The sequence below is a fragment of the Artibeus jamaicensis genome, unplaced genomic scaffold (assembly GCF_021234435.1).
Source record: "Artibeus jamaicensis isolate MK-2021 breed Jamaican fruit bat unplaced genomic scaffold, CSHL_Jam_final contig_1015, whole genome shotgun sequence".
Classification (NCBI taxonomy): domain Eukaryota; kingdom Metazoa; phylum Chordata; class Mammalia; order Chiroptera; family Phyllostomidae; genus Artibeus; species Artibeus jamaicensis.
The window spans coordinates 20,331,952-20,358,210 of NW_026521194.1; the positions used below are offsets into that span (position 1 = coordinate 20,331,952).

General features: G+C 40.9%; 2 protein-coding genes across 37 annotated transcripts in view; one reads left to right on the forward strand and one right to left on the reverse strand.

Annotated features, from left to right (window-relative positions):
* Positions 1 to 6,259, forward strand: part of RAPH1 (Ras association (RalGDS/AF-6) and pleckstrin homology domains 1) — an 80,464-nt gene extending 74,205 nt beyond the window's left edge. For 8 of the 9 annotated variants that reach the window (XM_037165893.2, XM_037165890.2, XM_053657658.1 and 5 more), the window contains one exon: positions 273 to 6,259. In XM_037165893.2, the coding sequence (XP_037021788.2) occupies positions 273 to 2,261 (1,989 nt within the window). In that variant the 3' untranslated portion in view covers positions 2,262 to 6,259. The remainder of the gene's footprint in view (positions 1 to 272) is intronic. The other variant, XM_053657724.1, reaches the window with a different exon arrangement.
* Positions 6,260 to 7,969: 1,710 nt separating this feature from the next.
* Positions 7,970 to 26,259, reverse strand: part of ABI2 (abl interactor 2) — a 97,735-nt gene continuing 79,445 nt past the window's right edge. For 15 of the 28 annotated variants that reach the window (XM_053658500.1, XM_053658470.1, XM_037165908.2 and 12 more), the window contains 3 exons: positions 24,495 to 24,581; positions 20,438 to 20,611; positions 7,970 to 12,885 (listed from right to left, as the gene is read on the reverse strand). In XM_053658500.1, coding sequence (XP_053514475.1) covers positions 12,710 to 12,885; positions 20,438 to 20,611; positions 24,495 to 24,581 — 437 coding nt within the window. In that variant the 3' untranslated portion in view covers positions 7,970 to 12,709. The remainder of the gene's footprint in view (positions 12,886 to 20,437; positions 20,612 to 24,494; positions 24,582 to 26,259) is intronic. The other 13 variants (XM_053658608.1, XM_053658586.1, XM_037165911.2 and 10 more) reach the window with 1 other exon arrangement.

Here is a 26,259-nt window from a genome sequence, read left to right on the forward strand (position 1 = left end):
TTCACACGGCTTTTGCTACGGGAAATTGTTTCTAGGTTATCAGGCAGTCCGTTTATTTCAAAATATCACCAGGTAAACAAATTTCCCCTGTGCCAGTGCTCTCCAGGGCGCCCCCTTCCCGCCATTGTCCGTCACTGCGATCACCAGCTTCTGCATCTTTCCGTGCATGTCCCTGAGTCTTCGCTTTTACTTTCACCCACTCAGAGTTCACTTCTGTAATTGTTTTAATTGTGTTTTCTCTCCCCCCCTGCCACCTTTTATACTCCTTCTAGGCCAGAATGGACTCTCTGAATCGATCCTACACCTCACTTATGCCCCCTTTATCCCCACAACCTAAATTAGTCAGTCCCTACACTGCCTCCCAGCCCTCGCCTCCTCTACCGCCCCCGCCCCCACCCCCTCCTCCGCCACCCCCTCCTCCGCCCCCACCTCCCCCTCCCCTGCCCAGCCAGTCTGCACCTTCTGGGGGCTCAGCAGCCACAATGTTTGTCAAGTACAGCACGATAACCAGGCTGCAAAACGCTTCTCAGCATTCAGGACCCCTATTTAAACCTCCACCACCCTCAGTGATGCAGCCTCTGTCTACGACCTCACAGCCAGCAAAGCCTCAGGTCCCCGTGCCCCCCAATGGAGTGGTGCCCCCACCCCCTCCCCCACCTCCCGCCCCCACTCCTGGCTCAGCTATGGCCCAGCTAAAACCTGCACCTTGCACCCAGTCCCTTCCACAGTTCAGTCCCCCTCCTCCCCCACTGAAAATTCATCATGTTCAGCATGTTATTCAAGCAGCTCCTCCAACACCCCCACCCCCTCCCCCTGTCCCTCCCCAAGCCCCTCCCAAACCTCTTGTGACCATGCCAACCAGCACCAAAACTGTGCCTGCCATTGGGACACAGGCTGTGCCACCTACACCTATTCCTCCAGTCCCCCCAGCAAAAAAGCAGCCGGCTTTTCCTCCCATTCCACCTTCCCCCGCTGCTCCTCCTGGTCCAGTCCCCCCACCCACGTTACCTAAGCATCAGAGTTTCAGCGTCAAGCCACCTCCCTCTCCTCTATCTCCAGTGCCCTCGGTAGTGAAGCAGATAGCCAGCCAGTTCCCCCCACCTCCAACCCCTCCTCCTGTGGAGTCACAGCCCTTAAAGCCAGTCACAGCAAATGTAGCCCCGCAGTCCCCTCCTGCTGTGAAAGCAAAACCCAAGTGGCAGCCCAGCTCCATCCCCGTCCCTTCTCCAGATTTCCCTCCCCCTCCCCCTGAAAGCAGCCTGGCCTTTCCTCCTCCTCCTCCTCCTCCTCCACCGCCGCCTGTCCCAGCCCCGCCACCGCTGCCAGCCACTCCCACAGCTTCTCCTGCCCCTGACAGAAGTGGCTCTCCAGGCAAAAAGACGAGTAAGACAGCCAGCCCCGGGGGGAAGAAACCTCCCCCGACCCCACAGCGCAACTCCAGCATCAAGTCCAGCAGTTGTGCGGAGCACCCTGAGCCTAAGAGGCCCTCGGTGGACAGCCTGGTCAGCAAGTTCGCGGCGCCAGCCGAACCCTCTGGGTCTCCGAACAAGGAGACCGCACCACCTCCTGCAGCGCCCCCCAAACCTGGAAAACTAAACCTTTCTGGAGTTAACCTTCCTGGAGTTCTCCAACAGGGGGGCGTGGCAGCAAAAGCATCTGTCCTGAGTGGGCGTGGAAAGGACTCCGTGGCAGAATTTCCTTCTCCTCCATCGGACTCGGACTTTCCACCCCCTCCACCTGAAATAGAGCTTCCTCCGCCCCCCGTAGAGATCCCAGCAGCGTTCTTGGGAAACGTTTCTCCGAAAGTGGCAGTTGTCAGTCCTCAGCCACAGCAGTGGTCCAGAACATCCGTGAAGAAGGCCCCTCCGCCCACACGCCCCAAACGGAATGACAGCACGCGCCTCACTCAGGCGGAGGCCTCTGAGCAGCCAGCCGCACCCACAGTTGTGCCACAAGTGCCCACCTCTCCCAAGACCAGCCTTAGTGTCCAGCCCGGGTTCCTGGCAGACCTCAACAGGACACTGCAGCGGAAGTCCATCACCCGGCATGGCTCGCTCTCCTCCTCCCGCATGTCCAGAGCAGAACCCACAGCCACCATGGATGACATGGCATTGCCCCCGCCGCCCCCCGAATTGCTCTCTGATCAACAGAAAGCTGGTTATGGAGGAAGTCATATATCGGGCTACGCGACGTTACGGAGAGGACCTCCCCCGGCTCCTCCCAAGAGAGACCAGAACACCAAGCTCTCAAGAGACTGGTAGTTAACATAGGACTTTATTTTTGTGGTATCTGTGATGAGTTCTACAATCAGCTCACCTGATCATCCCCGAATTCAGGTGTTCAGAGCCTTCTGGTATGTTATTCAGGTAGTGTCCAGCTGTGTGTGTGTGTGTGTACACGTGTACACAGTTATATTGTGTATATGTATATATGTATACATGTATGTGTGTATGTACATATATAACTGGGAATGATTGTTTATTCCTTATTTCTTCTAGTCTGAAAGTGGATTCTGTGTATTTTGGGCAGAAGAGGCACAGGAGGGGGCGTGTCCTGTCCCTCATGATACCTGGTATCTGTCATGTGGGTTGGACCCAAACAACTTCTGATGACGTAGTTAGAAGGTATTTTAGTACAGTCTCCAGATGCGGCCTCTCTGTGCATGTTGTGTGTTATATATTAAGGAGTAGATGTCTGATGGCTGTTTCTCAGTTTGAGAAGACAACCGGAATGTTTGGTGTCATCTGTAGGGCTTGTGTTTCTTACCCCAGTCGGCTGAAGTCAGAGCTGTTTGACACTTCATTACTGTACGTGAAGGAGCACTTTAATCAGGAAAGTCTCTCAGCTTCACTGAATGGGTGAATAGGGCGCTAGGGGGAGTTTCAGACACTGTCTGCACGCAGTTTTGTGTCTGAGGTCAACCGACAGCATCACGCTGGCTGCAGTGACCACCTGTATCTAGGGCGCGCTGCCCCAGGTAAGCTCTTTGCCTACAATACGTGGACAATTTAGTACTATAACCTTGGATGGTTCTTTTAATCCTGCTGGAATCTTTCCATGGGCTTTGTGAAGCTTCATCAACCTTGGCTTCACAGTCCTTGCTTTGACTTTAAGAGAATATCCAACACAGTATCCTGGAATGTTTAGTCCCAGTATGTTTTTGGGTCACGAGTTACCTTCTTTTAAGTGTGTGCTTTAGGTAGATGTTGATCCTAGGTATCTAGACAGTTGCTATATCAAACATACCCGTCCTGTTGTCTAATAAGCTGCATCATTATGAAAAACAAAGTCCCCTTCTGAAATGTCTTCGTGTCTTCATCTCTGGGAGGTTGGAGTGACTACAAAAGTGACCAAAGTGGCCCCTGTGCAGGTGTCATTCATCAGGTTGCATGTGGACTGTACCGTGTAATACCAACAACTTCCTTTCGGCGCAGGGCTGTCACAGAGGGGAGAACAAAGGAGGTTCTGGCGCGGCAGCACGCTCGGGTCCTCGGTCCTTGCAGCCTGCTTGTGGGGCCCGGTCTGGGGGTCTGGGAGCGTGGTGCGGTCCAAGGACAGTGAGTGGCATCACATGTTGTGCACGTGCAGTTTGGCATCACATGAAATCATCACGCTATTGGCACAGTTGCCCCACACTGCAATTAATATGTTTTTTCCCTGTAAATTTTCCTTTATTACTGAAATAATGTGATGATAAACTGACCATTAGGAATAAAATGCAGTCTCAGAGCTGCTCTTAAATGAAACAAAAGAAAACAAGCCATCCCAAGAGTGATAAATGAGCACATCTTATAATGAAAGTCTCTGCCTGTGGAGACTGAGGATTCCCAGTGCAGACTGCAGACGTCTGTGACGCTGCCCCACAGGAGAAGATGTGAGGTGTGCGCCTGATGTCCACGTAACCGACTCTCCAACAGCGTCGCATCCCAGAAAGAAGAGGCGCATTGCTCAGTGTACTCGTGCGGTTGTAGAGCAGTAGGAACACACATACCATGGTGCATTTTTGTAAAGCCCTGCTTCTTTAAAAGATAACTTTTTGGATCTTTTCAGTTGTCCACAAGGTTTGTGTGCATTGATATGCTTATGAGGTGGCCTTGAACACATCTGCATTGTTAATTTAAGCACACGCAGCAATCTGTGTAACATATAGGTACAGGTTGCCAAGCTCCAGTGTGAATTATGAGTGAAGTGATCATCCCACAGTCTCTGCCTAGTTTTACATTCCAAGAATCGCCCTTATTTGTGAGGCAAAGAGTTGAGAATATGAATCCAGTGATACATCTGTCACTAGGGTTTTTTGTTGTGATGGTTGTCTCTTTTTACAACTTCATCTTTAAATCACCTACCCTCAACCTTCCTTCACCCATGATTTGAACCCGAAGATACAGCCTGGTTTTTCAGTGTGGGCTTTCCTGGGACTTCTGGCTGTGTCCGTCCTGAGGACAGCCACCCTGGACTGGCGCTTCTGAAGGAGCAGACATCTTTTAGAGCAACACTAGGGACACCAAGAAGAGAGCTGGCTCCGAGAAGGAGCTCACATTTTAACCCAGCCCACTGGCTTGTCTGACAACAGTTGTTTTTGGAAAAGGCTGTTAATCGATTTTTATTTTATGTGTAAAACAACTAAATTTTTTTTAAAAGAATGATACTTTAAATTATGACACCCTAGTGGGTTTTTGTTGGCATGTAGCTTAGTGGGGCTTGGGGAGGTGGCTTTTTTTTGTTTTTTTTGAGATTACTCGTTTTTGTAATTGTTCCTTTCCCCTGGTGTGTTAATGGTGAGCACCGACTGCCAGATGACACCAGCTCTGTGCCTTCTCCACTGCCTTCTGCTGAGCAGCTCTAAGTCAACCGAGCATCTTCAAGTCGAAGAACACCTGGACTGTTGACTTGGCTGTACTGACAAGTGCACGGCGTGGAGGCGCACATCCTGCTGTCCGGGGCGGTGTGGACAGGTGCCTGTCGGAGCTAGTGACACCCTGATCCATGGATGATTGCCAAGTTGGTCACCCTCTGCCTAAAGGAAGTTCTGGCACCAACCGGGAAGGTCAGCAACAAGTACGTCAGGTTTATAGGTATATATATTATATATAAACGTCAGGCTATTCTCTATTGAAATTTTATCAGCTTTGCTTTTACTACTTGAATAAATACATGCATTTTTTTCCCTTGGTTACTGTAACTCTCACTTGGGAAAAGTAAATATTCTTAAGGTCTTTACCTTAAATTTTTAAAATTTGAGACTTTTTAAAATGAGAAAGATTGTGGACTCCTGAAAGTTATAGGACACCATTTTCATTAGATTTCAAACCAAGTAATGCAGACATGGTGTTTTCCAGTCCTCTGAAATCACGGTGCTCTGGCCACTGATGGCATCTTCTGCTAAGGGCTGTGAACTCTTTGAGAAATCCCTTCTCCCTGTAAGTTGAATTGCCACTGAAAAGAATGCTGAGTTTATCCAGAAAGTTTAAACAAAGTTAGGGGATTGTGAATGATTCTAGTAGAGTGACAACTCAGATCAAGGTTAATAGGAGCTGTGCATCCAATTAAGAGTTTCAAAAGCTGCTATTCTGGGAAAATATAGTTGTTAATAAGCTTGTGTCAAAAATGTAAAGCTGTAAATTAGCATGAGAAGAATTGTCAGGTAATGCTGTGGACTGGTTTCATTTGACTGTCAGGTCTCCAGTGGAACCTTGTGTCACCTTTTCCCTCTGCTGCTAAAAGCAATTTTGTGTTATTCCAAACACAAGGTAATTTTAAACAAAACTGTTTTCCTAGTTTTAGATATTACCAAATGTTTTAATATGAAGAGCTAACAAATTATAACTAATGTCATCTCACATATTTTATTCAAGCATAGACCAATTAAACCTAAATGACCCAGACTTGCTTTCAATGAAGTAGGAGTAATAATTTGGGTTTATACACTTGATAAGAGGATTCTGTCTCTTTACTAAAAATCACTTTAGGTTGTAAGTCCCTTTTGGCACTTTGAGTTTTATTTTATATACTTTACATCATGTGTATAAAGCAGGATATCCCTAATCCTGCAAGAATACATGACACTCAAAGTTGAGATTTGATCCACAGAGAGATGCAAGTAGAGCAGAATAAAATACCCCACTACCTTTTAACATTTATTTTCCTTTAAAAATCAAGAGAACAGCATTTCTACACCTTACCAGTCTGTCCCCCAAACTACACAAGTGCTCTGTTATTGTTATACCCTTGGAAGGTCTATATTGTGTGTAAAAGAAATCTGACATTTAGTTGTAAAATAAACTTGCTAAATAAAAATCAGCCAACAATATACTAGATAAGCAATTGAAGGACAAAATAAAATCTCCACTTGGTTTGCTCTTTGCTTGTTGAAATAATAAAACCATTTTGAGGAGAAAACAGGATCTGCTACAATCCCCAGTGCCTTGAACTCTTGGAGGAAGAGCATAAAAAAAAAATCTAACAAGCAAACTTTGAGGTGCTAATGAAAGAGAAGGAAGGTGAGTATTTCTAGTTTACGCAAAAATAGAAAAAGTGACTATCTCCCAAGAGATGGCTTCATCTACCTAAACGGGGACTGGCTGCTTTCTACCAAAGACATTGAGAGAAGCGAGTTGAGTCAGGGTAACAGTAAACACGACACAGTTAAAAAGATGGTGACGTGCAGAAGTGAGATGCTGATCACAGGTGGCTGTGAACACCAAGCTCCAAGTGTTGAAGCCTCAGCCTCCTCACAGGTAGAATATACTTGCAGCACTCAAAGGGAAAAAATCTTTGTATTTTGGGAATGTCCATTGTTTGTTAAATGTATTGTAACCTAATACCAAAAACTGCCATTTTCCACAATTGCCGTCTCCTATATTTTTTCTCTACTTGTAAATAATCTCTCCTAGAAAATATGCATTAACTGGAACGTTTCGAATGATTTTGCTTAATTTTATTATCAGCCACTAGTGAACTTTTATAGAAATGTACATGTAAAACAAAATATCATTAGCTTGTGTTAAATGGTGTAAAAACATTGTTTACTATTTTAAAGGAAAATTGCACATTATATTTTACTGGGATTGCTCCTTCTCTTCACATTTCTTCAAAAAAAATTGAGTCAATGCTCACACTGACGTGTAGGCTGTGAGAGCTTTGCTATAAATACGTGAATAGATACAATGTAGGAATATACTTTTTTAAAGCATGAAAAAGAAGGCAAAAGGAGCTGCATTATAAAGTACCCGATAGAGGACACTATTCAAATGATTGTGCACAGCTCGGTAAAGATGAAGTTACCATTTTTCTTTCACCGTTCTTTTCTTCTGCTTAAATGTACGCTCTCATTTCATTATGTGCCTTGCTCCCTGATTGTGCAAACCTATATATATATATAGATAGAGATATATGAGAGAGATCTATTCAGTACTACTGAGGATGTTTTTTGTTCTACTGCTGGATTAAGTTATTTTACAAGTTACTCTTGCCAGTTACTGTCAGTGAACTATTGTAATGGCTTAGGACAGTAGTCATACAGTCAGTGTAAATTTGTTTCTCAATTACATGTTTTCACTATGTCAGCTTACCCAATCCTTAATAAAAAAGAATAGATTTCATTTAAATATGGAGGTTTTACTTGACTGTGGACTGGCACCATTAAAGAACCTGGTTTTGCTATTTATGTTGGGGTATCCAACAACAGGTAAGCGTTCCTTTTTGTATTAAAAGAATTACATGTATTTGGAGGGAGTGATGAAAACTTCTATCCCTATTTTTGCAAGTAAACCTAACTATTTAGAACCGCTGTCTTCAAATTCCACAGAGATGAAAACTATCTTAAGGCAACATTTAAAATATTTCAAATTCTTAAGCCTTAATAGGAGCTGCCTTGTTTAGAGCAACAGGAAAGGATTTTTCTTCCACACTTAAACTTACCACCTTAGAAAGAAAACAGGTTACTTGCATAAATATATTCACAAGACACTTACACTTCATGGGACTTTATTTAGGTCAAGGTCTTAGTACATAGCAACAATTCCACATACAATTTCAAAATTAAAAAGTGAATGCTCCCCCACGCATGGAGGTGGTTTAATGGCACACACAAGACACATTCCTGGCAACAGACTGCTCCCTCAGGTTTTCTTGCATGTTTTTTGGTTGGACCACCAATCCTCACTCCTGGGAGCTAAAAAGTACACCTGGCCAGATCACAAATTGTTTATGTTCTCTTTGTAAACCACCCTGTTGTGAAGGAGAAAGATGCATGGACACAAAATATGATAAAAACTGCTTTATCATAGAATTCTGAAGTTGCAAAGGTGTTTTTATTTTAATGTGAAAAGAAGGTTTTTGGCTTTGGTGGGGTTGTTTTGTTTTTGTAAAACAAAACAAAACAAAAACCTCAGGATACTTAGCAAGGATTATCATACACAAGCTAGGCCCTGTCGTTTCATTTGTCAGTTTTTTTCAAAGAACTATGCGACTGTCAATGAGCAATAGGAACGAAGAGCAGCATAAAGGAAACTTATGTAATGAGTGTGATGCCCCAGTGTAACAAAAGAAATGCTTTATAAGGCTCACAAATAAGGCTGTTTGCTGTGCTCCTGCCAGTGCTGAAATGTTTCTGTTACATACACCTAATGGAAAAGAACATTCGTATTGTGTGTAGTTTTGGAAGGGTTAAAATGAAGATTTCCCTAATTAAGGTTGCACTTAGTATACTCCTTTAAACCAATTTGAATACTCCGGTGGTATTTATTGGAACATAGCATATCTTTTCAAGTATCTTCCTGAGGACATCAAGTATTAACAAATTTTAAAGAAACATACGGCACATTTAATTAAGACAATTGTAGAAAGAGTACCAAGTGGCACTGAGTCATAAACTTGACCATTATTAGCTGTTACCTGAAATAAAACATCTACATCATCAGTAAAGTGAGATTGAACTAAAACCTCATCTAGCGCTAAAATTCTATGATTCTAAGTAAATCCTGTGAGGGAACTCATCACCGTGACATCACTCGAGAGTTCCTAGCCAAAACAGCTGTGAATTCAGATCCCCATTCTTTCAAAAACCTGTCATTTCCTCCATCAAATGCTTTTCAACAGGAAAGGTGGCCTTGCTCTCCACCGAGCAGAAATGGTAAGAAAAATAAAAGAACAGTTCCTAATGCAGAAGGGTCACCTACTAAAAGAAAATGAACACAAAAGGATAAAACCAAACTATCATCACTTTGATGCCCCTCAGACAACTCAAGTAAATCATCTTCAATCAACCTAAGACTGCCAAGGAGCAGCTACTTTACAGAAATCACTGAAGGCGAGTAAAATTCTAGTTGGGTAATAAAACAGAAGCAGGAGGGGGGAAAGGAGAGAGAAAACATCTCACCTGGTGAGTTCCAGGAACCCTGCAAAAGTACCAGACTGCTGCCAACCCTCACGTGCCCCTGAGGGAGATAGAAGCCAACAGCCAACAGGTGGAAAATACTGAGCCACAAAAGCTTCGTACTTCTAACAGCAGGCTGGATCTCTCCGGTCTCGGTTTTGACAAGTTGACACTTTCTGGTTTACTGCCTTGGCCATAAGGTCAATGGCAACAAATATATTTTCATTCATACCACCATGGCCTTTCAAACAGTAATAGAAAAAAAGGAACAACTGTTGGGTCACTCCTTTTTACATTTTATTTTTTTTAAAGGAAATAGGGAGTGAACAGCAAGTCAAAAAGACATTTCAGAAGGAAAAATAAATCCCTCTCCCATTAGATTCTCTCTATCCTGATAGTATGGTTGCTTGGCGGTCAGCACATTTTAAACTTAGATGGCCTTTGCCACAATACTATGTAGCATGTAAGATTTCCACATTCATTTGGAATTCCTACTGCCCACCGTTTCATCTGGTTTATAAAAAGATAAATGGGGAAACTTACACTAAAACAAGAAATACTACCCTCACAGACTATTAGTAGCATGCAATCTATGAAATATTACACACATAAAAGTCTCCAATCACTGTAGGCCTGGCCCATCATTACATAGTATCCTTCCAAGACTATACAGAATTCAAAACTGTACAAAAATTTGAAGTATGTGGAAAATCCAACATATATTTTTTTAAAACAAAAAATCACACATTAGTACTAAATAATATAGAAAAAATCAGCTGACCCGTGGGTCCCCCGCTGCAGGTTTCCAGCACGAAGGACGTGAGCGGTGTCTTCCACGCTCCGCAGTCCAGCCGCCCGACAGGCGGCCGACCACCACCGACTCCTGCACGGTCACCTGCTGGCGGTGTGAGCTGTGGAACTATTTGTTGGGTTCCAGAATCCCTCTGCCTTATTAAATCCACTAAGCTTTCTCAGCAAAAGGTATTTAAATAAATAATTGGAACATCTAATTTTAAATTTCCTAAATACTCCAACAATAAGAGTTTAATCTATATACACATAGGCTAGGGCTGGGTCCATAATGAAGCTGAAGGTTCGGAGGACACTCAGGGCTTTTACTTTAAAGAACAGAACAATGGATGTTGAGGTGACACAAAAGCACAGAGGCAAAGGTAAAGTGTTGAAGAGACCTAAAGGCAAAATCTCTGACATGTGCGCGTGTGTGTGTGTGTGCTGGGTTGGGGAGGGCAGACTGCAACTTCACAACAAAGTCTTGATAAGGGAGCTCTGTATCTGGGTTTCAGTTAAATAAATGGTGATGAAGTTTTGTGCTCAGATTCACAAGTAGAATATTAACTTCTGCCTTCATCGACTGAATTCCCTCACACACTGCTGCACACATTCATTTTTTGTCAAGTTCCTCTATCTGCACTATCTCACGTGCAAGGCCTGCATGTGCATTACAGTTGATCTTTGAACAACACAGGAATTAGGGGCACTGAGACCTGTGCAACTGAAAATCCACCTATAACTTGACTCTCCCAAACTCAACTATAGTCAGTCCTCTGTATCCATAGGGGATTGGTCCAGACCCAATACCTCACCTCCCCCACCCCACAGATACCAAAAACCCTGGACGCTCAAGTCCCTTATACAAAATGACATAAAATAATTCTGTATAGTTGGTCCTCCACATCTTTGGGTTCCCAACTGCAGATTGAAAATACTGTTTTTAATAGTAACTGGTTGAATCTGCAGATGCAAAACCCAGAGGTTTGGAGTGACTGTATTGATTGATTTAAAAGTCCACATGTAAGTGGACCTGTGCAATTCAAACCCATGTTGTTCAAGGGTCAACTGTATAGGCAGCTATTGCCTCTTCCCTTTGACCCAGCACAGGGAAGTCACCTGACAGAGCTCTCTGCAGGATAAGTCACTGGGACAGCGGTGGGCCTGACCATGAGCTAGTTCATCACCAGGTGTTCACCTGCTGAGCAGCAAAGCCCTCCTGGATTTTTTTCAGTATTTCTTATACTGATTACAGAAATGATTAAAGCCATCAACCTACCATCTGCACTGAACTTGAAGCTATAATGGGGCAGATTAAAAAATACTGTTTCTTTCAAAGTTGTATCAGTTTTTAATCTATGTAATTGGATAAGTATTTAGCCTTATCCCACTATTCTTAGTCTGAGAAACCAGGTTCAAATTCTTACTAAAGGAAGCTACTTCAAAAACCAACCACAAAATCAGGAGAGTATTTACCTTTTCTAGAGTTAAGTGAGTAAACAACTCAGCAGCAGCTAACACTGGCCATTAATAACATTCCAAGATTACAGTAGCAAGCCTTTTATACCCAGTGACTATCAAGAAACGAAAATAACTATTTTCGTAAAAAGAACGTTTTTCTAAATAGTGAAAGTAAAGAGATAGTTGGTTTGACTTTCAAAATCCTATTCCTCAAACCAACCCGAGGCAAGGATTTAGGATGCCTACTGGGCAGCACATTTGTACAGTTCAACCTCTTCTGGAACGTTAAGAACCTTCCTGTCTAGCTTCGAAGGCCTACTTCAGCACATGAACCAGGCTCCCAAGCTTCACTCATCTGGGTGCACTGGCCATTAGTGGCAATGCAGTCTCATGCAACAGCAGCACATTAAACTGAAACTGGCAATTCAACCACCCTCAGAATGTTTGGAGACTCATTTCATCAAAATCCACAAACTGAGAAACATGAAGGGATGCAAATCAGTTCAGCATTAACCCTGATGCACCCAAGTGCTGAGAGAATGCAGAATTTACAGTGTTAAAATGAGCCACCTGAAACAACTACAAATGGTTAAGTACGGTATTCAAATATCGGTTCCCTCCTCACAGAAGTGGAAGAGAGTGCAGGGGACGCAGTAGCCACAGGGCTGGCTAACCCTTTAGCACAGGCACTGAAGAACATCCAATGCAATGCTGGGTTCTGCAGGAGGAGAAATCCCACAGGTGTACAGTATTCCTGAGAAAGATCCCAGATTTTTGTTCTGAATCAGTCTTAACCTGATTTGTTTTACATAGTTTTGCTGTTATACCTCCCACATATTCAGAAATCGTCACTTTATTTCAATCCAGACAGCTTAGCATAGTACAAATGATGTCAGAAAAATTAATTTGTTCACACTCAGCTTGCTTTGTTGTTTTAATACTGGGGGATAAATGGAGTAAAAAACACGTAAGTAGTTTTTATCATTCGTATCCTTCATTCACTTCACTGGAGGGAATCCCAGGGCCTTGGGGTGACCTGGGAAGTCCCGACTATTTCTGTGAGGGAAACAGCCCTGCTGAGCTTTACTCGGAGTAATGCATGATAGACTCAACATAGTTCCCAGGGAAGAGCCCAGTCACTCCATTCATAACTCCCTCATACCAACCATCGTCGTTCTTCTTGATGACATAAATAATGGCTCCTTCCTGAAAAGACAGCTCATCTTCCTTGTCTTTTGTATAATCATAAATTGCCACAACTAGAGGGGAAAAAAAATAGGATGTGAAAAGGGTAATATTCCTACAAAGACAGAACCAAAAGAATATCCGTCCTTTCCAAAATTCTGTAGCAATGCAAATACAGTGACTTTCTGAGCACAGACTAAAAAAATTTTTTCCTAGTACCCAGTCTTATACAATGCGACTCCATCTTCTTGGGGAGGTTAGGTTCCAAACCACATAAATGGCAAAGAAAAATTGCAGTCAAATTACCCTTCAACAGCCTATGGGAAAATACCTCATGGAAGGGAGACACCATCCCAGACCTGGGAAAGACAACTGTTCAGCTGAACCTGCACTGGAGCGCTGTGCGGTGTAGAAACACGCATCTTCAAACGTCAGAATCACACTAGTGCACTGAGGTCCACCATGAGAAGTGAGAAAGTGAGATGGGCCAAAGGAACAGCAAGCAGATTTATGTCTCTCTGCTTTCTGGAGCCCCCATGTCCAGTCACTGACTAGGATAATGGTTGAATTCCCACAGGGTTTTTCTTTTTAAGATTATTTTTTTTAAATGTTTTATTTACTTTTTAGAGAGAGGGGAAGGGAGGGAGAAACACTGCCCCCACCTGGGGACCTGGCCTATAACCCAGGCATGTGCCTTGACCAAGAATCAAACTGGTGACGTTCTGGTTTGCAGGGCAGCCCTCAACCCACTGAGCCACACCAGTCAGGGCTGAATTCCCACATGTTTTATGTGCAAATGATGGGAGTCCACTAAACACAGTCTTTCAAAATACATGCTGTATTATGCTACCAATTTAACATCCCCCCATAATAGACTAAACATGTTATGAAAACCAAGATGCCCATAAGGTCTCCTAAGATTTTTATTGCTTAAATAATTTGGTAACTGGGGCCTTTCAAAGATATCTGGGACAATCTCCTGTTCCTAGGTATTACATCTACCTGAACAGTTTAGTTAACTTGGCAGAGCCTGTAGCTTGCTCGAATCCACTTGAAGATTTACCTTTCTTCACAAAAAGATCTTATGTATTTTTTTATCACTTTGAGTTTCACTCCATAACAATCTCCTATACTGAGAAGCCTATACTGACTGTTAATGTCTCATGCAACTTTAATTCTCATATTAGTAAGTAAGAAACAATTTACAGTAGGAATTTTTTAATGCAGTGCAACTTGCCCCAGTTAACATCTGTTTCTGGTCTGCTTTAGTATAATTAAATGGCTTTCTTAAACTTTGAATGTTTGCTGTTATAGCAACCTGTAAATACTTCAGAGGAGCCTAGGAAGAGTTTAGTGCGTATTTCTCAAAGTACAACCAAACCCCTAAACATAAATACATAATTAAATGACAAACTAGTTCAAGAATAAATGTAAAGCAAGATATTTACTATTTCTAGCCAACCTAATACTTTTTTAGCATCCTTCTTAGTTAATAACATTCTTGATGCTTACAGAAAAGAGACACCCATTGAAAAGTAATTCACAAGAGAAAACCCCTGAGTACTGTTACCCCACCCCGGGGGCTCTCCAATCCAGCGCTTCCCCATCATCAAGGTCCCCGCCCCCAGGCCAGTGCAGCAGCCTTTAAACTGGAATACACACACCGCTGGGGGGACCTGAGGGTTTCCCATGCAGTTGGGGGAGACTAAATACTGCTTCCAAAAACTGATGTGTTTGAGATGATACCTTCAGTCAGGCATCGGTCATAAATGTTCTCGTTTCCTGTTTATCATTCTCCTACTTAAAGTTCAGTGGAGCACCGTCTCAACACAAATCACCTCTGGGTGCCAAAGAAACAATTCAAAATATTGGTGTGGTTTTGTATAAGTGGCTCCCTTCCATTACTTTGAACAAAAACTAAGGTTTTCTTGGAGATATCATAGAACATTTTCAAAAACAGAACATTACTTGACTTTTGGCAAATAACCCTGAAGGAGTTGAAAGCACTGAGCCACAGCACCACGTGAAAAACACTTCTGCCTGCATCTGCTTACTACCGTGAACTAGGTCTGCAGCAGCCCCACCGCCTCAGTTGAAGCCCATCTCTCCCTTAGAAAGGTATCCAACCTGGTCTTCCCAACTCCTATTTTCCTTTTTAATGTACTCTACACTATTATTATCAGGTAGCTTTTAAAAAGTTACAATGTGTGTACATGGGAATTTACCATTGACCCTGCTTTAAAATCTGCCATGATTTTCTTCTACCATCAGATTTTTTAAAAAGGAAAAAGATACAACAAACATCTCGGCATGGTATTCAAGGCCGTCCATCACTAATTCTGACTTCCAACACTCACGCCCCAGCCACTCTCCCCACAGGAATCCCCCTCCTTGCAGACAGCACCCCTCACCAGGCCCCAAGAGGCCCCTTCACTCGGAGGACCACCCCCTGACACCGGGATGGCCCTTCCTAGCTCTCTTCCCTGCCTGAGAAATTCCACTCAGCAGTCAAGGCACATCACAAATGCCACGTCCTCTGCAAAGCTTTCTGGACAGAATTAATGCAACTATTCTTTTTTTTTTTTTTTTGAATTACTAATGAAGAATCCATGCTGATTTTTAGAGAAACAAAGATGAACAGGATAAGTTGTTGTCATCTTGTGAGGACGGAAATGTTGTCTGATAAACTACCACACATTGTTGATATTTATTCCAGGAAGTTACATCACAAGCTGAAAGAACAGAAGAACAGGTGGCTTGACAGAATTTAACGATGTAAACTGCAGGGCCGAGACTCCATCAACCCCACGTCTGCCAGAGCTCCAGCTTTGGGCGATGGTTAATAATGTGGGCTCTGGAGTTATAAAGCCTAGTTCAAATCCCAGCTCTACCAGTTATTAGTTCACAAAGCACAATTTCTTTTTACTCAACTGTATAGTGGGAACTAACTTTTTACTTAGCTGCAGAGTAGAAACTATAATAGTGCCAACACTTCAAAGCACTGTTCTATTAAATGAGGTAATATACAGACAATACACAGTAGAGGGTAAACAGTCCGTATAAATGTTAGCTTCTTTTATTATTATTCATAACTATTATGATATACTGCCTATTCTGCAACACTAACATATTCTGTTACATTCTGTAACAAATTATTTTGAACCTGATTTCCTAGCTTTGCAAGATGGGGAAACTGTCTTACATATGTAGTAAGTCTTATACTGTAATAAGTCTTACATTATATTATGCCAGGCACAAAATAAATACATGAAAATATGTTTTCTACCCAAGTTAAATCAAGATACATATATATATTATCTTCTCTTGACTAGTATGGGCAGTAATCAATGGTTAAAATAAACCTTCCCTTTGGGCAGTAGTTTTCAGTCTTGGAACTGAGGGACTTTTACAAATTCTGACACAATCCCACAACCAGATTCTCATTTAACAGGTCTGGAGGTGCAGACATGAACCCTCTCTAGGTGACTCTGATGTGCAGGCAGGATTAAGAACCAAGTCCTAAATTCTGCCCTGGCCAGTGTAGCTCAGTGGATTGAGTGCTGGCCTGTGAACCAAAGGGTCACCAGTTCAATTCCTAGTCAGGGCACATGCCTGGGTTGTGCATGAGGCAACAGATCGATGTATCTCTCATACATTGATGTTTCTCTCCCTCTCTTTCTCCCTCCCCTTCCCTCTCTCTAAAAATAAATAAATATTCTTTTCTAAATAAGAACCAACTCCTAAGGTCTAAGATAGCAACATGAGTCATTAGGCAACAGCCTTAACATTTACACACACACAAACCAAAAAGCAATCATAAGCTGAACACAGTTGGTTGTTTCTGTTTTGCCAGAAAGAGTTAAGGAAGAGCTTATTTGGTGTTCATGTTTTAAGACCTGAATTTCAAGGAAATAAACTAAACCTTGAAAAACATCTTAGGAAACAATTTAGGCATATTCTTTTAAACTTTAAAGTTATCTGGACTAAAAACAAACTTTCCTCTTAGAAATCAAATCTCTCCATATTTTTATAACACGTTCACTGAAGAATCAATTTTTAGAAAGCAAAACTTACTGTGCTTTTCACTTAATAATGGAGCTAGTTTTGCACAGCTGAAAACTTACCACTTGGTCTAGGACAGCGTTAGAATCAGCTAAGCTGTTTGTAAAACAAGTCAATGCCCAAGGCCACACCCCAGTATACTACCTTGGGCTCCTCTTCCCCCTAAATACAACTCTAGTGAGGTATGATTTAGACACAAAACACAGCATTTAAATGTTGAGTTCAATGAGTGTTGACAAACATATGCACCTGTCTACACGATAAATGTATAAAGACTACCAAGTGATCACATACAACATGCTATCACCCCCAAACTTCCTCATGCCCCCATGTCACCTCCTTTACCCACCAGTACTGGTCCCTGAAAATCACTTATCTAGAGTCACTGAGATGGAATCATAAAGTCTGACTTTTGTGTCAGGTTCCATGTTGTTGCTTGTAACAGAACTTTGGTTCCTTTCCACTGCTGAACAGTATTTCACTGACTAGATGGGTATTGGAGAATTAGTTTATTCATCAGTTGAAGAAACTCATGCTGTTTCCACGTTTTGGCTACTATGAATAAAGCAGCTAGGGGCATTCAGGTCTGTGTGAACACACATCCTCATTCCTCTTAAGTAAACACCATAGGAAGGGACTGCCAAATCAGAAGGTCGGTGTATGTCTAACTTCATAAGAAACTACCAACTGTTTTCCAAAGCGGCTGAAACACGTTGCAATCCTATTAGAAATGTGTAAGAGGAGCTCCAGTTTCTCCCCACTTTCTCCAACACTTGATATTATCAGTGTTTTTAATTGTAGCCATTCTAGAGGGTGTGTAGTGGTACTGAGTTTTTCCTCAGTGTCTTTAATTTACATTTCCCTAATGACTAATAATACTGAGCATCTTTCATGTGCTTCTTTGCAATTCATATATCTGGTAAAATGTAGTCCTACAAATTATTTTTCATATTAACATATTACTTTGCAAATATGTGAAGAAAAGTTTAATTTACCAATTTTTTTCTTTTAAGCTTCATATTTTTTCTGTGCTTTCTACAAGATATTTTTTCCCAACCCAGAACATAAGAAATTGCATATGGTTATCCAATCGTTCCATCACTACCTGTTGAAAACAGGTGTGATGTTCTTCCTCATCAAATTACCTTGGCAACTTTATCAAACAATTCGTGTGGGTCATATTTCTGGATTCTACATCCTATCCCACTGACTTCTATTCCTACACTTACATCAGTACGACACTGTCTGGAACACTGTAGCTTCTCACTAGAACTCTGAAATCAAGCAGTTGAAATCCTCCAACATTAGACTTCTTTTCCAAATTGTTTTGACTATATTAAGGAGTTGGGTTTTTTTGTATTTCCATATAACTTTTAGAAAACCCTTGTCAATTTCTATAAGATTGACTTCTGGAATTTTTATTGGGAATGCATTCAACTTATAGATGAATTTGGGGAAAACGGATCTCTTAATAATAATGATCAAGGAGCATAATTTATCTCTCAATATAAGGCCTTTATTAATTTCTCTTAATGTTTTAGTTTTCATCATGCAGTTCATTAATATATTCCATTAAATTTATCCCTAGGAATTTCATATTTTACATTATTACAAAAGTTGTTGTTTTAGAAGTTTCTATCTCCAACTACTTGTTGCTAGTATATAAAAATGTAATTAATTATGCACACTGACCTTGTGGCTTCAACCTTGCAAAGTTCAGTTTTTAGTTCTACCTGCTTTTGGTAGATTCCTTAAGATTTTCTACATGCTATCACATCTTCTGCAAAAAAAGACTATTTGATACCATCCCACATATCTGTTGTTCTGTTTTTAGTTTCTGTTTTTTCCCATGCTTCATTTTGCAGTTTCTACTGTCATATCATCAAGGTTGCTGATCTTTTCTTCCAAAGTATCACTTGAGATACTATATTTTTCACATCCAGAAATTCAGTGTGGACTTTTAAAATGTATGTATATTCCAATTCTCTCTGGTGTTCACGTTTCCTTTGCCTTCTTGAACCTATGTGGCATTTACAGCAATTATGTCACACTCCTGCCTGGTAATTCTACCACCTTAGTCATTTCTGGGGCTGTTTCTACTGACTGACTTTTCTTTTACTTATGAGTTATATTTTCCTGTTTTACATGCCTTGTAATTTTTGATTGGCTGCTGGACACTGTGATTCTGACTTTTTGGTGCAGTGGATTTTGTTGAACAGTGCTGAGTTTGTCCTGGAGCTCAGTTAGGTTACTTGCATCAGTTGGATGCTTTCAAGCTTTGCATTTAAGCATTTGTTAGGGCAGTCCAGAGCAAACTTGAGTCTAGGGCTAAGGGGGCCCAGTCCTAAACTTTTGAGGCCTCTTCTCAATGCCTTGTATATTACAAGTTTTTCTACTCTAACTGGTTTGGGAGCATGAACTCATTCCAGGCCTGTCATTTCCAGTAGTTTTTCTGCCTACTGCTTTCTAGTTTTCTTTCTCCAGTACCAGCAGTTTATTCACACACACACACAACCCAGTACTCAGTCGAAGACTCAAGGGCACCCTTCTACAGATCTCCAGAGCTCTGTCCTCTCAGTGTAGCTACCGTGTCCCTGTGGCCTCCCAAAACTCCGCCTTCTATCTTCTCTATGCAGTGAAACCCCCAGGCTCTGTTTCTCCATTTGGTTTCCACTTCCTCCCACTACGGCCTGTAAACTGCATCAAGGTACCAAGCCAGGACAACCAAAGGCTCGCCCCGAGTTCCTGCTCTCTGGGGTCATCATCTACCACTGCCTGTTGTCCAATGTCTCAAACCCATTATTTTTTTGTATTTCTTTCTGGATTCCTGTTTTAGGAAAGGGGATATATTTGATAGCTGTTGCTCTATTTTGACCAAAGGTGGCAGTCCATAATTTCTTAACATACGTTCCCCAGATGATTCAAAATGTGGGGTCAGTTTTAAGACCTAGTGAGTAGCTTTAATTTCCTTAACAAAAAACTACCTGGAAGATGACACACTTTTTCCCTGAGCTGATCAGCCCTGATAAGATTTGGAAGCTTGTATCACATAAGTGCCATGCCATAGTTAGCTAATGTATTCAGAGAAATTTTTCAATAAAAGAAACACCCAACAAAACTCTGTAAAGAAACTAACAAACCATTATTCTTTGGAAGGAAGTTTGATATGGAGATATTTAAACTAAAACATCTAATGTAAGATGTCACAAAAGAATGCTTTGTAAACCATCAGGGTAGGAATAACTAATAATTTGGAAAAATCATCCTTTTCCTAAGGCATCCTAAAAAAGCCCTCCTTTTACTTTTGTCTTACAGAAACCACTCATAAAAAGCATGTTGAACAGAAAAAATACACAAACATCAATAAAAAACAAAGTCACAGAATTTTACTAGCATGGCTTTCAAAACCATTTAAAACTTGTAAATTAAATAAGAACATGTACTAAAAGAAAAATTTTACTTATCATTAAAAAATAAGTAAACAAAGTCCTCTTCAATACCAGTAAATTTCATTTCTACGTACAGATTTCTTCCCATCCCTCCTGATATCCCTCTGAAACTTACCCTTCTCCAAATATGACCTTGGGGCCCACGGCGGGTCCTCTTCAGCATAAGGATCACTATACTCAACCACGGCGGCCTCCTCCTCTTCATAATCTTCTGGGGGAGGAGGTGGAGGGGGGGATTCATCGAAGACTGGTTCTTCCACAGGTGGCGGTGGTGGTGGCGTATCTGAAACTAAGAATGTACAAGCTGATACAACTACACCTAATGCAAAGTTCAGTATTTCCTATCTAAGCTTCTATGTTCATGGACCATAAACCTGGACTTGAAAATAACAATCTCTCAAAAAATGAGTGGGCAAAAGAACTCCCCCACCAACCATAATGTTCCCAGTCTCCAAGCATGACTTTCTCCTCCCAATGGGCTAGGATTATGGATGCTGAATAAAGTTTGACCAAAGTAAGTATTAACCAAGCCTCTGGAACCTGTTTAGGCTAATACATAATCCTCTTTTCAGAGATCAATACAATATAGTTTGGTTTTAGATGGTATCCAACAATGAGTGGTTATCAGAAATATTAATAATTTAGATATTTATATCTATACTTGATTTATAAAAAGCTAGAATGAGTCCAGTGAATGGTCAAATTTTTAAATCTACCTCCTCTTAATGAATTTTTTAATTAGCATTTTACCAAATTAACAGCGCAGAAATCACAAGCAAATTTGGATAACTTTTATTTTTTTTTATATACAGAATTTCAACTAATTCAGACCAATTTATGATACAGAATTTCTCCAAGGTAAATATACAAGAATTAAAATATTTAAAATGTCTATTTAATGAGATCTGCTTCCACAGCTCAAGTATCAACAAAGAAATGTCTAAAATATTATCTATAAACTCAGGAACTCAAAGCTTCTTAAATGCTTGGTACATACTTGAGCACAGTTCAACAAAATAGACTGAGTAAAGAATGATGAACCCTGAGCGGGTAGCTCAGCTGGTTGGAGCATCATCCTGAATTGCTAAGAATAAGGCTTCAATCCCTGGTCTAGGCACATACAAGAATCAACCAATGAATGCATAAATAAGTAGAACAACTAAATGGGTGTTTTGTTTTCCACTCCTCTTCTTCCCTCTCTGGAAAACCAATAAATTTATTTTTAAAAATTAAATAAGCTGCATGTATCAGTTGTCCAATTTTAATGGACAGCACAAATTCTTTTTTTAAAAAGAATTTTATTTATTTATTTAAGAGAGATGGTGAGGGATGGAGAAAGAAAGGAAGAGAAACATCGATGAGCAAGAGATACATCATTGGTTGCCTCTCACATGCGCCCAAATCCAGGCATGTTCCCTGATCAGGAATCAAACCTGTGATGTTTTGGTTCACAGGCCGGCGCTCAGTCCACAAATTCCTATTTATCAGACACCAGTACTGTTTCCGTGAAATTCTCTAAGCCATCTGTTTATTTCCCATTTTTTATCTAACCCCGCAGAGGGAATCAAAGGGATTTCAGAAGACTGCTAGTGCCCGGTGAGCACCAGTCACCTCAGCTGCACACCCCGCGCCATTCCAGTCTCTTCCCGTCTGCTGTGCCACTCTGCACTCAGCAGTGTACCCACTCTACGTACTTTGAAACTTTACCCATTAACAAATAGTTCTTGTGGTCCTAATGCGTTTGTAATGAACAAAATGGATAGCTATGTGACTTTGGCATATACTTTATGACAAATTATATATGGTTGTAGTAAGAATCAACAATATATCCTATTTATATTTATAAGGTAGACTGCTTTTAAACAATTCCAAAAAATATACATCCAAAGGAACTTGTCTTTCAAAACAATCACCTTGACAAATTATGTGATACAATTATTCAAAGATGCTGCCGCTGCTTGTTTTTGCATTTTCAAATAACTGTCTGAGAGCCAGTTGAATAAGACTAACAAAAGGCTACCATTTTTTTACTTAAAATATTCCAATTATTCAGCTAACATTTTAGAATACATTATTTCATTTAACCTTTACCTTGGGAGGTGGTGTTTTTAATCTTCATTTTTATGGATATGGAAGCTGGCTTTTCAAGATTAAAGTAGCCCACAGTACGTGGAAGAGCAGAAACTGGAAAACCAATGTTCATTATCTACACTACCTTTAAAGTAATGTTTCATTATTATTCACTCAATAAATATCCACTGAAAGCCTACTCTGGGTAGGCACTACGCTCAGCACTGGGAATGGCACAGTGGGCAAAATCCTGGAGACATAACAACCAAACTTTCATTTTGATTAAGTGCAGCAGGTGCTTTAAGTCATTAAGGAAAATACAGAAGGAGACCAAACCTCTTACATGGGTTTCTGAAACCTGAAAGATGAGTAAAAGTTAATGGCCAGGGGGTGGGATGGAGTGGAGGTGGACATTTCATATCAGATGTAAAGAAAAAAACAAAGGCAAAGTAAGAAAGCAGGACTCCTTCAAAGAACTGACCAAAGTGCAGCAGAAAGAGACCTGAGGAGCTGAAGAGGACTAAGCAGGAAGGGCCTTGCAACAGTCTGAACTCAATTCAAGGAGTGATGGGGAGCCATAGAAGGTTTTGGGGAAGAATTATGGGATCATAGCTATACTACTTAGCACAGTATAACTGGTTCCAAATAATTCCAGACTTCTTCCAAACATCAATCTTAATGCAGAGTGATTATCTGCTATCATACAGTACCTTCAAAATAATGTATTTGAAAGCTATGAAGATAATCCCAGAAGACATATCTTTCCAAGGTGAATGTTTTGAACAGGACAACATTCATTTGAATGTATTAAGTCCTACTATGTCTTTAAAATCAGCCACAGCACACCTCATACAGTTCCTTATTTTATACATTTTGTAGGTGAGAAATGTTTATGGCTATGGAAAGAAATGAGAAAATATAACCCAAAAGGCAATCAAACTGTGGTAAACATTGGAGGTGGCTATTTTCAGAAATGAGCAAATAGAGATGCAATGGCCCCTGAAAGAGGGACTGAGCCCTCAGTCCAGTAAGACTGGATTATAATCAGTTAAAATACAAGAAAGAAATGTGTCAATAAAAAGAGGGCATACAGTCAGCTAGGGAAGCACAAAAAGGAGGGACCAAAAGTGTCTGCTATGTGTTGAATGCTTTCCTAAGTGCTGGGGAAACAGCCTGTGAACAAAACAGGCAAAAATCCCTACTCTCCCAGAGCTTACAATCTTGTATTGGCAATCCCCATCTCTGAAGGAGCAAGAATCCTAAGCAACAGAGTGCAATCATCTGTATCCCGTTGGTGAGGCCCCCTTTATTATGAGATGCGTACACTGGGCTACTTCAGCCTGGTAACATTAAACCTTTCATTAAAGTCATTCCCTTGCTCAGATTCCATGCCCATCAAGCAACTTTATGATGATATAGTTCCTCATGTAGACGGCTTACAAGAGAATTCATCCACTGTATAGACTGTTCACTGGTGTCTGTGACAGCCATTTGTCAGTGAATGTTGACACAGGCCTCCTCCTATGCAGACATCAGTCTCCTGAACATCCTTAATACGTCCACAGGAGAAGACGTATTTATTGTCAATAAAATTAGTTATGTGATCCTGCATGGCTCAACACCAGACCATATGTCAACGTGAATTCATTGCCAATCTATGAGTCCTCTTGGGAAACAGTGGCAATTTGGTGCCCTGGGGCCTACCTTGACATTTTTATAACTGGAATCACAGGACCAGAGAAAGATTCTCAGCCCAGCCACAAAACCTAAAAAGTCCAGTGACAGGAAACTGGACTATACTTGTCTGAGCATCCCAGAGGTGGGACAGCTGGTGACTAAAGAGCATATCCTCAGATGTGATCTTTCTTTTCTTACATGTGCCTCATGTTATTTTGTCTCCTCTTCAGTACAAGATTTTCAGTTATCTGAAAGCAGACAATTTCATCTTTATTATCTTATCCCTACCAGCTGTTCATATAGTGACTTGTTCATAATGTTCAATGCTTGAAGTATCAGTGAAAGAATGACTATTTAGCCAATCATCTATAATGACATTTTATGCCTACAATCTGATCTACAGCATAAAGAAGATATAAACTTACTATTTTCTTGGACTCTGGCCACAAATCCCATTAAAGGTAACTGAGGAGTTACCTGTAGGATGGAGGGAGGAGGAGGAGCAAGAGATACTGTAAAAACAAAAAAGGTGTGGAGGATAAGGGGTAAGGGCAAGTTACATTAAAAGAAAAGGATAATACAATAAAACATGTAAGGAGGGAAACTACTATGCACAAACATTTATCAGATGTAGTAAGGATCCTCTTTTGAGGGATAATTCATTACACACAAAACAATGTATTAGAGGAGTTTCAAGAAAGTTTTTAAAATTACAACAGGAAGCATTCATCATATACAGGTTTCCCTAATATAAAATGTCAAATTGATTTTTTCATATCAATAACAACATATCTTCTAAAAGAATTTCTTCAGACTACCATAAATAATTTGGGTTTTTAAATTTTACCCTGATGGTTACAAGTTTAAATAATTGTCAGTACAAGAGAAAAAAACCACTATATCCCAACATCCTAATTTAGACTTTCTATTACAGTAACAGGCTAGTTAACTGGTTCTTCATTCATTAATTAAATAAATGTTTACTGACTTCCTACTAAGTGGCAAGAAGCACTCTGCTGAGACCAATATCAAAACCATTCTCTGACCATCGGATCTGTGTTATTACAATTTTTCATAATCCCAATTTAGACCACCTGCTCAAGCAGGTTCACTTTCTCTATGACCCCACACTAAAATGCTGGCCTCATTCTAATCATCCTCCTCTCCTCCTCAAGTCTTAATAGACGGTACCTTTCCGTCTATTTCTAACACCAGGTACAATGTCTAGTGTTAGTAAGCCTTCAACAATTGTTTAATGTATGTGAGTAGACAAGCCAGGTATGTGCCAAACAATTTCCCAAGATTAACTCTACAGTTACAGTTTCCTTCAGGATGGATATAAAGTATGGCATGTATCTTCTTATAAAGACAGAACACCTTCATTAGCTCCAAACTATAATTAAGACTAATAGAACTAAAACAACAAATAAGAGTCTCTACTTCTCAAAGTGATCACATTCTAGCTGGAAATATTAAACAAAACAGTAACATTAGCCCAGCAATATCTGTAGCAATGCCCCGGAGGTAGGAATGGTACGGTGTGGTGGTGGCAGTGTTAGTGGGAATGGTAACAGTGAGGAAAACTACACAGACATGACTTGAAGAAATGGAGTCTGATCAAGAGAAAGACAAGCTGAGAACCGAGTGAGGAGAGAGACTCAGCAGTGACCAGCTCACAGGACTAGAAATGTTTCCTATGTCTAGCATAAGGCACCCCAGAGAGAGAAGTACAGAACCCAGAAAGGTGAGTGGGTGGGTAAATAGGGACGGTTCTTACACTTAGGTGAAAGAGTACTTACTGGAAAGAGACTGGACTTTTTAGTCAGCCACCATCAAATAACCTGATTCATTATTTTTTTGATGTTGGAACAACTTAACTTCTTTGTGCCTACTCCAGTACCATAAATGTGATATAAGAAAAGAGATAATGCAACCTACTTTACAGACTTGTTGCAAATTAAAAAGGACAAAAACCCCACAATGCATGCAAAAAGCCTAAGCCAGGGCCTAGCACAAAAAAATGAAGGCAGTAGAAAGAGCAAGAAAACAATTTAGTAACTGTGAGAAAAGAGTACTTCGTAACTAAGTATTTGGCCAATACATGAAGGAGAGCAAGAGCTACAGATAATTCTTCGATTTTTAGTTTTCATAACTATGAAAGTGGAAGTGCCATTAACCACATTAACCTTG